The following is a 12045-nucleotide window of genomic DNA, read 5'->3' on the forward strand; positions in this document are numbered from 1 at the left end:
TTTATATGGATAAAAGAAGGATTCAAATGGGTAAACACACAGACTCATTGACAGAGAGAAACTACAAAAAAATGTCTTCATTAAAAGACACAGGAGAAAACTCTGGAAGACAAACAGGAGCCCCATAGCTCTCCAGCATCCCAGTGACTTGGCCATGGCAGCCAGTGGCCCATCACTGAAAACACAGTTGACCAAACAGTCCAAATTTACTCAGAGTTGAAGTGAATTCTGTGCCAGGTTAACAGCCAGAGTTAAAATGCAAGAGTTCAAATCCCTGACCTTCTAGATCTGACCAAGGCAAGTAAATTCACCTCTTTGAACTTAGTTTCTTTATTAGTAAAATGTGGACAATACTGGGACATTCCGCACAGAGCTATGAGATAATACATGTAAAGTGCTTAACACAGCACCCAGTATAAGTGTGTTTCCTATTTTTTTAATGGTCCATTTATTGGACACTTATTATGTAGTAGGCATTATACTAAGCATTGTTGGATTGAATCCTCACAATAATTCTGTGAGATAGATACCCATATTATGGATGCCCATATTACACATGATGAAAGAGGCCTAGGGACCTTTAGTGGCTTTCTCAGTGTTATCTATTTTTAATTATTATCGCTGTAATTATGAAAACTAATGTTAACAGAATCCTAAAACATCACAGAAAAGTATGGGTTACTACACTAGAAGCAGTTTCTTATAGGAACGAGGCTATTCTAATATGCACTTGAGACAGTCTGACAGGAGAAGCAGCTAGTAAGAAATTAGAAGATGATTGCTGATTTGCATGAAAGTTTTTCTATAAAGTTGCTTTTTAATGCAAATAGATTATTTGTATATCAGTGTTTATGTTTCTATCTCTGCCTTCTTTCTGTCTCTATATGTATTTTTTTCCTCCCTCCTCTTCTACACACACACACACACACCCCTCTCTTTAATCCCTCACTCTTCTAAATTTTTCTCTCTCCTGTGGAGTATCTTTCTCTCTTTTTAATTTGCCTCTTTCTGTCAAAATTTCTCTCCTTTTCCTGGGCCTAAGGATCTCTTTAATTCAAAGGAAAGCTCTTTTTCCTTGCTTTTCAGCATATTATCAAGTTCTCTCTCACACAACCATTCTGTATGCTTCACTCTTCAGTGACAATATTGCATTTAGTGAATGCGCACACAGCTACCCCTAGTGGAAAACAACTTATTCAGTATTTCTCTTATTTTCAAATTTGAATTAAATGTGAGTTACTCTTATGCTGGAAGGGACATTGTTCATGTAAACAGTAAGCAAACACTATTTCTGTGCCCTTACTGCAATCTAATATTCCCCTGACAGAGTCACCATTGACATCAACAAAGGAGAAAAACAATAAAAAACACTAAAAGGGCAATTTACCTTTGGATCATTATTCTCATAGGTCTGCTGTGGCTATTCTAAATATACTGGTAGTTTGAGGGAAACAGGACTCTGTATTCACTAAGATACCTTAGTGTCAAGAAGTACTTTTAGTTACTGAGCTGTAATCCCATTTTACAGCTATGGAAGCAGAGGCCAGAGAAGTAATTTGTCCAAGGTCAAATACCCTGTGAGTGGAGGAAATACAGTACTGTCCCCAGTCTATCAAGTGCTTTTCTCTGCCTGCGATGACTTTTCCTTACTTACTCATTTGGCAGAAATTAAGTACGGGTCATCTTTCAGGATGCAGCTCACAGGTAACTGGTTCTCCTGCCATTCTACCTCCCCACACATTTACCTCTGCCCACGTTTACCTCTGCCCCTAGTCACAGAACACTTCATAGTCACTGCTCATATCACACTTAGCACTCTGGAACAAAGCTATTTGTTTGCATGTCTAACTCTCAGAACTACTTAAAAGCAGGGAAAAAAAAATACTTTACTCATCTTTGAAGATCCAGGACTAACAATGGGACGGATGTGTTTACTAGTATGTGTTCAGTAAGTAAGCCAGACTCAAAGCAGGTCTTTGGACTCCAAAGCAAATTATCTTTCCTCTGTGCCTCACTGCATTCGGGCACAATTACGAACTTTAGGTTTTATGTGATTAGAGTGGCCTTACCAATAAAACATTTGCATGCGCACACACACACATTCATTCACTCACTCGCACGGTATTTATCAGCTGGTGCCTTTTCATTTTACCTAATACTGATGGAGGAAACATGTTCCCTGCTTTTGGAAAACTATCAGTTTAAAAGGGAAGACCCCCATTTACAAAGCAAGAGACCAAAAAACAGAGTAGGAACATATTGTCATTCAGAATGAAGCACTGAGCAGATGTGAGTTTGGAATTAAGCGTTTTAGGCAGTCCATTGTGCCAATGTTTTGATGGGAGAGTGGTATTTTTAGTTGAGATAATGAAAAGACACCTTTTGTCGTGGTCAAAAGGGGTTACAGCGGGCTGGATTGCTGGAGTTGTCATTTTTAACAAGGCAAAGTCAGAACACTGCCTGGGCATCAGGGCAGTGAAGCTGTTTAAACCAGTTTCTTAAATTATATAAAATTCAGGTTCTTATTTAAACAACAAAGGGCTTGAACCCAATGAGCCTCCAAGATTCCCCTCATGTTAAGAGCTGACAATTCTACCTGACTTGAGATAGTTCAGAGGTTAGCATTTGTACATATTGCAAATGTCCCTCTGATTGTGAATGTGTACTACCGTCGCCTGCGCTCGGGAATGCTGTGAGAATTTAATGAGATCCTGTTTGTAGAAGACCTCTGTAAACTGTAAGCAAGCACTTCCCCTTTCCAATCCGCTCTAACTTAGCCACTTGACTGCTATGAGCCTTCCTCCCCTTCATTCAGCATCTGTCTTTCTGAATGCTCCACAGAGAACCAGCTGACTAGCTGGTGCCTCACCCTGAGCCGTGAGCTGTCACTCTACACAGCCTTGCTAACTGCCCCGCTTACAAGACCCTCCCTTTGTTTTAGAAATTTTCACTTTCAAAATTATTATGAATTAATAATCCCTTACAGGGACGCCTGGGAGGCTCAGTCGGTTAAGCATCTGCCTTCAGCTCAGGTCGTGATCTCAGGGTCCTGGGATGGAGTCCTGCGTCGGGCTCCTTGCTCGGCGGGGAGCCTGCTTCTCCCTCTGCCTGCCACTCCCCCCTGCTTGTGCTCTGACCAATAAATAAATAAAAATCTTTAATAATCCCTTACACGTTTTAACTTTGTCCCAGAATGGAGTAACCAATACTAGTTGAGTCAACTCTGATTTACTTCATGTGATTGCATACCGGTACCCCATCTAAAATTTCTTCTGGAAATTAAAGTAAAAAGAACACTTATCGCAACGAGGAAAGTATCAAAGGAATTAGAATCAAGTTTCTACTTTCTGTTTCACTGTTAGGAAAACTGTATGGAGCCATAGAAAGATTTCCATCTTGGAACAAAAGTAACCTATAAACTTGGTTTGGACTGAAATAGCGTCAGACTTGATGAGAAAAGACAGGGAAAATTTCCTACCTACTATATTCTTCCATACTTAATGCTGAGTTCCTTATGTAATTTTTCATTTATCTTTTTATATATTTTTATAGATTGCCTAAAATCCTTTTATATGAACCAGTTAGTATTGATGCTTAGGAGGAAAATAAAATAGGGCAGTAGAAAGTTCCAGTAATTTATTTCTAAGGTGGTTTTACTCCTTCACTTCTAAGACTGATAGTTCATACTGATAGTTCCTCCCTTTGGCTTCCTGATGAAAAATAATTTCAAAATCTAGGAGAGCATTTCCTGAGAACAGATTTTACATGCATCAAAAACCAGTGTTCGTGTAAACAGTATTATGGGATCATTACCTCAATTGATGGAGTTCCAGGATTGGTGTAATACAAGTTTCTTGAAAGCCAATCTAAGGCCAGGCTCATGGAAGACCCCAACCTAGATAGAGAAACCAATACTGCCCTGTTGGTGCCATCTGTCTTCACTCTGTGAATTTCACCCTGGAAAGAAAGGAGGAGAAGTGAGCTGTTCCAAGGCCACAGTTTCTCTACGGAAGCACTTTCTTCACTGCAGCTACCGCCGCCTGCTACGTTTCTTGAACACGCCTCGCATTTGGAGACAAGGCAAAGGTGCGGCGCCACTGGGTGGGCTCACCGTGTATAATGCTAACACCAGCAATACTTTGAAAATAATGATTTTTTAAGTGTGTCCGAGGCTCATCATTCGAGTTGCCTCTGAGATTGGCTACAGAGATTCTTTCTTAACTACCACAGGCCACAGTCATAAAAATAACCCAAGTCACAGGTGAAAATCAGGAGGCCAATATAGCCATAAAATCCTATTTTATTTACATAGAGGTGACAAGCATTAAACACAAAGATCTTCCCTCTCTTCCTCATTTGCAATCTTGCTGCCCCTTCCCCATCCTCACAGCTTTCTCCTCTAAAGGGTGGGCTCCCATACAAAGAGAACTGAAGGAGTACTCTTTTTATCCTGGAGGCAAAGATGCTGATGAGGACCCCAGCAGCCACATCAAATGCTTTCCTGGAATTTCCTCAGGGGATCTACTGCTTTTTGTCGAGTTATGATCATTTTTATATTCATCTAATATCTTCTACTAGCTTAAAACTCCTTAAGGGCAAGCTTTGTTACTGCTTCTTCTTGGTGTGTATTCTACAGCAGAAGGTCATTAGTTCAGTGCAGAGCAAATAGTAGGCACTTAATAAATACTTGCTGGATGAACAAATAAATAATACCCAATAGCTTACATGGGCTTATTATCTGGTCTTTGCTCCAGGCCAGCCTCCTATGTACATCCTTCACTGAATAAAAAAAACTTAGTGGTACTATATGGTAATTAAATGAATTTAAATAAAATAAAAATTTTTTTAAACTTAGTGGTAAATTAATTTATCCTGGACCATGTCTCTTTTATCCACCCAGCAAAAGTTTGCTTATAAGAAGGCATTGGTGCAGTTCGACTCTTCGAGAACAAGTTATACACTTTGAATGTTATTCAAAACTTACTGGATTCTCAACCCAATAGATGAACTGCTCTGAGTCATCAAACTCAACATCGTAACCGTTCATCACCCCTGCTATGGGGACCATAGCATCGTTGCTCTTCACCTCAGGATTAAGGGAGATTCCAAAAATTATACTGTATCTTACAGTTATTAAGAAAGGTTGATCATCTGTGAAAATAGCAGAATATCAATCAAAATTATATCCCACTATTCCCAGACATGTAGAGTAATGGAAGGCAGTGGACTGTTATCATCTCCTAGGATAAAATGCCCTTGCAGCTTTGCAGCAATAAATATCATACACATTACATATTTCATCAGGCAACCCAGGGCCTTGGATCGGGTTTCAGCGGGTTGCCCGGGCACCACCTTACTCTTCGTGAATCCCTTGCTTACATGAATAAAGCATCTGTGTTTGTTAAGCATCACAGTGTGCGCATAGACAAACCTCACTAATACCCAGTAACTCAAGAAAAGGAGAGTTGGATTTTGAAAAAAAAAATTTGAAGAAAACATATGGACTATTCTTGGTGAGTTTTAATATTACCAAGTGTAGCCTAGTGTTTATTAGAGACTTTAATTACTAAGTAAATCCAATGTACAATCTCTACAATTATTGTTTGATCAACAGCTGTCTTCTGCACTTGATTTTAACTCCCAAAAGGCAGTGACTATGTCTGATTTACTCACTATTATGTCCCCAAACCTGGCATGTAATAGTTGCCAAATAAGTATTTGCTAACTAAATGAATGACCACATAAATGAATAAATAGATGGATGCATAAGCTGGTACAGCCACTCTGGAAAACAGTATGGTGTTTCCTCAAAACGTTGAAAATAGAGCTACCCTACGTCCCAATTGCACTACTGGGTATTTACCCTAAAGATACAAATGTAGTGATCCAAAGGGGTACGTGCACCCTAATGTTTATAGCAGCAATGTCCACAGTAGCCAAACTCTGGAAAGAGCCTAGATGTCCATCAACAGATGAATGGATAAAGAAGATGTGGTGTGTATATATATATATATGTATGTATATATATATATATACAATGGAATATTATGCAGCCATCAAAAAAATGACACCTAAGTCAATCAGAGAAATAATTATCGTATGATCTCACTGATATGAGGAATTTGAGAAACAAAACAGAGAATCATAGGGGAAGGGAGGGAAAAAAGAAACAAGACGAAACCAGGTAGGGTTTATGTCTCTTATGGAAGAGACTCTTAATCTCTGGAAACAAACTGAGGGTTGCTGGAGTGGAGGGGGGTGGGAGGGTTGGGGTGGTTGGGTGATGGACACTGGGGAGGATATGTACTATGGTGACCGCTGTGAATTGTGTAAGACTGATGAATCACAGAACTGTACCCCTGAAACAAATAATACATTATATGTTAACTTAAAAAATTTTTTAAAATAAGATACATAAATGAATATGTAAATAGGATTTTCTAAAGTTCTCAAAAGTATCTGTATACTGCAACTTAAACTCGTAATATCTTATTCAAACTATCAGTTCACTTAATCTCCTTAACGGGAAACAAGAGGTCCTTTTTCGAAGACAATCTTTACCCTAGCTATAGTCCTTTTAGCAAAAAAATCTAAAGTGATGAAATTCAAGAATGGGGTTTTATTTATAATTATCTCAGAAAAGGAAAACTGAACTATGGGTTTTGTGGTATGAAGACATCTACATAAGATATATCACATAGTAAGCAAAATTAAAATGATTATCACTGCATAATTTTCATCTGCTAAAAATGATGTTTTCATTCTTCTAATAATCTGGAAAGCTTTAGATCTTCAAAGGGATTATTTTGTGTGGTTTTTTTTTAAGATTTTATTTATTTGACAGAGACACAGGGAGAGAGGGAACACGAGCAGGGGGAGTGGGGGAGAGAGCAGCAGACTCTCCGCTGAGCAGGGAGCCCGATGTGGGGCTCGATGCGGGGCTCGATCCCAGGACCCTGGGATCAGGACCCGAGCTGAAGGCAGACGCTTAACGGCTGAGCTACCCAGGCGCCCCTTCCAAGGGATTATTCTGGCTCTTTACTGATTTTAACACCTCATTAGCTTTTCCTTGTTCCTGGCATTTCTATTACTAAAAATAACTTAGCATTTATTAATGTAGTAAACATTTAAAGTAATATTGCAACTATTAATGCTGTATTTTTACAAAGCCCTACAATATACAGCTTTAGTCTTTCCCAATAAACCTGCAAAGTTGTTTTCAACTGAGGCCAATACAACTTGCAGGGGCTAATGTGAGAGTTTAACTCACCAGCCTGTCCTCTCTCACCTGCCCCACATTGCCTCTCTTCTGAATATAATAGCCATAAATAATCGCCCCTCTTTATTGGGAATGTGTGCCACATAGTATGCACCAAATATTATTTCATTACTTTATCTCCCTAAAGCCTCATAACCCTGTTAGGTCATTACCCCTCCCCAACCCCCAACTTTCAAATGAGGCACAGAGAAATTAAGCAATTTAACCAAGGTCACACAGCCAGATCCTCAGACTCCAAAACTTAGGTTCTTAATCACTACTCTGCAAAAAGTGCAGGCCGGGTACTAAATTATTGAGTATCAAATTACCACTTAACTTCATTTAACTGCAGTAATATACTGTGAAAGCTATATTATGAGTTCAGATGTACCTTGAAATTATACTGAGATATTTAATTATTTATTCATTATGTAAGTGCTCATTTGTTCAGTAAAAACAAGAAATGTTCCCCAATTTCACAAGGAAATTTTAAATTTTACTTACTCAGAACCTAATACTGCTCTTTTACATGTATAATTTTCCTTTTGTTTAATTGGAGGAACTTTCAACCAAAGCAACGTTTAGGGCCTAAAAAACTGCATTTCTCATCCATCAAACATGGGCCTTTTTGATTCTTCTAAGAAGCTCCTCCTCTCTAGCCCTACCCAGATCTACTCCTTTGGTCACTATTCCCTCACAGGGCTGTGTCTCAGGCCCTTGATCTGATGGTTCCTGCTGGATTTGAGAAGGCTGATCACTCAGGAATATTTATGGGCAATCCACCAGAGGGTGGGGTGTCATTCAGTGCTGCACTGGTGAAGGTGTGAGAGCCAAGGTGAAGGATGATGCCAGGGACGCGCTAGACAGGACTGACCATTGAGACAAGTGGCATAGGGGAGTGTATGAAAAGTGCTCTGTGGGACAGAAAAAAGGAGTGATTTTATGACACTATACAGCTATAAAGGAGCAAATGGGTGAAAAACACAGGACTGAAGAAGGAGCAAAAAGGGTTACTGGAGGGCTTGTCATTCACTCAGCATTTACTGAGTGCTACTGTCTGCCACAGGCAATGAGCATCTATCAGGTGGAGGCTTAATCCTCAAGGAACTTAGAGTCTACAGAACAAGGGCAAGTACGTGGACCCTTTAGATTTCCAATGATAATGGCCATCAAGGAATATGCACAGAAGTACCTGGGGTTGTATGGGAAGGACTTCAGGAGGAAGTGACATTCAAGCCATACTAGGACAGCATATCTCAGTCTTTTTTTTTCTTTTTTTAAGATTTCATTTATTTATTTGAGAGAGAGAGAGCAAGAGAGGGGGAGGGAGAAGTGGGCTCCCTGCTTAGTGGGGGAGCCAGGCACAGGGCTTGATCCTGGAACTCTGGGAGCATTTCCTGAGCCAAAGGCTGATGCTCAACTGACTGAGCCACCCAGGTACACCTGTCTCGGTCTTTTGAAATAAAAAAATCATTTCTTCATTTTTATTCTTTATGTCATGATCCCATTACAATTAGTTTTAGCACAGCAGAGAAGTAAAGAGAGAGCAGTCAGAAATGGGAAACTGATGATGTAATTGAAGAGCAACATTTATTACTCCCTAACAAGGTCCTCCTTAACTCAGACCTTGCACTAATTGATCAGCGCTGCAAACTTTCCAACAGTGTGTGCAAGCAGTGTTTTCTTCTTATGTTGCACATAATCACTGAAACAATTTCTTTGTGTCCCTCAGTTTGAGCCAGAAACCTATTTTGGGTCTCAGGTTGTTTATTGTAGAGGATGGTGGGGAGATGTTTTGGTTTGCTTTTTGTTTATTTATTTGTTTTTGGCATTGTGGAGAACATGTTTTTCTAAAGAATAAAAAGCTATTTCATGCAGAGAAAGTTCTCAGTTTTAAATTCTATAATATAAAATTAGGAAAAAATAGAAATAGCTCATAATTCCCTTACCCAACTGTAACACTATTGGTGCTCATGTGTGCGTCTTCCAGACCTTTTTATTATTTTTTTAAGAATTTATTTTATTTTATTTAGAGAGAAAGAGAGAGCACGTGGGGGAGGGAGGAGCAGAGGGAAAGAGAGAGAGAGAATCTCAAGCAGACTCCATGCTGAGTGCAGAGCCCAACACAGGGCTCGATCTCACAACCTTGAAACCTGGACTGGAGTCAAAATCAAGAGTCGGACGCCAAACCGACTGAGCCACCCAGGCGCCCCTTCCAGACCTTTTTAATGCATATTTTTCTATGGCCAATACTGAACAGTATCTGCTTTTTCACTTAACCTTATCACATAAGCACTTCCAAAGATATTCCAGATACTTAGTAAACAATATTTTTAAAGCTATTTAACCTGTAAATCAAGTAAAATATTTTCATCTATAAATGTTAACAAGTCTTCTAAGCTTCTTACTGAAAAAAAATTGTGGAATTCTTTTTTATAGTTAACATATATTGGCATTAAGTTACCCAATTGCTGCTCAGAGATCAATTGAGAAATACTAAAAAAATTCCACCTCAGTAAAGTCAAACTATGGAAAATCACTAGTGGAATTATTCTAGAAACAACAAAAGGTACTATTTAGATATCAATCACCATCAGATAGTAATATTGATTACACCAATCCCAATGCACAGTTCAACAATCTTTGTGTGGTGAAAGAATGCTTTGTATCCAAAATGTCTATAGCCCAATTTAATCTTCCGCTGAAAGACTCAGAGGACACACTAAATTAAACAATGTCAACAAGGATTAGGTGCATAATAAGTCTCTGAAGAAAAACAGCAAATGCCAATCCCTTTGTAAGCATTACCAATAATTAAAATCTTTCATCATGAAAATATCATTGCAAAATATTATATCTTGATGGAATTCAATTTTCAGTAAGCCTACATCTGCAGAATCTGTAAACACCATTAATTTCCTGGATTCAGCATAAATTTTCCACTTGAAAACTAACTTTCCCTCTAGAGTAGGATTCTATTTTCTCTTAGTTTAAGAATTTTTTATCATTAAATATTTAATTTAACTTCTCTGCAACCATTTTTGTCAGTACCAAAACACATTCACTCCACTGAGAAATGAAAAGAACTGGAATTTAGAGTAACTCTCTATAGATTTTTAAGCGAAAGGTGAGTGATTTTTTTAAAAAGACTTTATTATATCTAGTACATACGCCAGCAGAAATCTCTTTGGTGGACTGACTCTCTCTTTCCTTTTTGTTCTTACTCCCTAAAGTACTTTAGTATAATTCTCCACAAACATTTCCAAAACTATCTAGGGTGAGATGAAGATTAAATTGCTCAGTCACTTATGATCTATCACACAAAGAAAACTTTCATTTTTAAAATAACCAGATATTAATTACTGAAATTGGTGTCAGAAGACCTATGCTGGGACATGCATCATTGACTATTATAATAACAACAAGATAAGGAGCCTGAAAAATAAAGCCATACACAAGTGTCAAGAATTCTTAAGTGCAGAATTTGGAACTTCCTATTATCATAGCTTGCCTAACTGTGTCCAGGTAAGAGAAAATATAAGGTTAAGAATTGTTGAATCACATGCACACATCATACGAGCTTCACACACAGAAATTATATTACAGCTGAGGTGCTCATGTCAATTACCCCAGACAGCACGTACTCCAGGTACTCACTAAATCGAAGGGTGAACACAACCCACCTTCCATTAGCAAGTGGCTTAGAGCTGACATTCCTTTGCTAAACTATGGCAAGTTCCACTTTCAGGGCACACTTAAAGGGCATACTGTACCTTTCAAGCAAGTCACAGAATCATGAGAAAGACTCCATCCCGAAGGACAAGCACAGGAATAAAGGTGTGGCCTCTGGGAGGAAAGCAAGCATAGATGACTGCAGGAGGAAGAAGCGCATGAATTTTCACCTGTAATAGAAAAAGAAAAGAAAACATTGGTGAATGGAAGACCTCCCACATTAAAGTGCACAGAATGAACTGATAGAGTGATACACACACACACACACACAATTAATATCATTCAGCCATGAAAAAGAAGAAAATCTTGCTGTTTGCAACAACATGGATGGACCTTGAAAGCATACACTAAGTGAAATAAGTCAGAGAGAGAAAGACAAATACTACATGATCTCACTCGTATGCGAAATCTAAGAAAAACCAAACTCATAGAACAGATTGGCGGTTGCCAAATGCACAGAGTAGGCGGTGGGCAAAATGGGTGAAGGTGGTCAAAAGGTGAAAACTTCCAACTACAAGATAAGTAAGTCCTAGGATATAATGTACAGTATGATGACTACAGTTAACAATGCTGTATCATATATTTTAAAGTCGTTAAGACAGTAGATCTTAAAAATTCTCATCACACACATACACAAAAATTTTGTTAACTTCATATAATGGGGGATATTCACTGAACTTATTGTCATGATCATTTCATAATATGTACATATATCAAATCATGTTGTACACCTAAAAATATAATGTTATATGTCAAATTTCTCTCAATTTAAATAAATAAATTTTAAAATGTACACACAGTCATGCTGTTACTATCCTCCCAGAGACGCCCAGTAGAGACACAGTACATTAGGTTACCTCTGTCAGTTTGGCTTTTTTTTCCCCCTAAACTACATTACTCTTCCCTAGCATTATGCTTTCAACACAAAATTCGAAAGAGAAACAAGGGGGTAATGACTTCCCCAAGGTCACAGAACAATTCTGTCTATAACCAGACTATGAACAAATAGCCACTGAGTAACCCCGAGCTTAGTAATAGAAATATGATGCCAAACA

General features: G+C 38.5%; 1 protein-coding gene across 1 annotated transcript in view; it reads right to left on the reverse strand.

Moving 5' to 3' along the window:
* Positions 1 to 12045, reverse strand: part of LRP2 (LDL receptor related protein 2) — a 197528-nt gene that overhangs the window by 80001 nt on the left and 105482 nt on the right. The window contains exons 31-33 of the mRNA XM_021702805.1: positions 11032 to 11160; positions 4985 to 5151; positions 3814 to 3957 (exon numbers count right to left, since the gene is read on the reverse strand). Of these exons, the coding sequence (XP_021558480.1) occupies positions 3814 to 3957; positions 4985 to 5151; positions 11032 to 11160 (440 nt within the window). The remainder of the gene's footprint in view (positions 1 to 3813; positions 3958 to 4984; positions 5152 to 11031; positions 11161 to 12045) is intronic.

Source organism: Neomonachus schauinslandi, chromosome 3, assembly GCF_002201575.2.
Source record: "Neomonachus schauinslandi chromosome 3, ASM220157v2, whole genome shotgun sequence".
NCBI classification, from domain to species: Eukaryota; Metazoa; Chordata; class Mammalia; order Carnivora; family Phocidae; genus Neomonachus; species Neomonachus schauinslandi.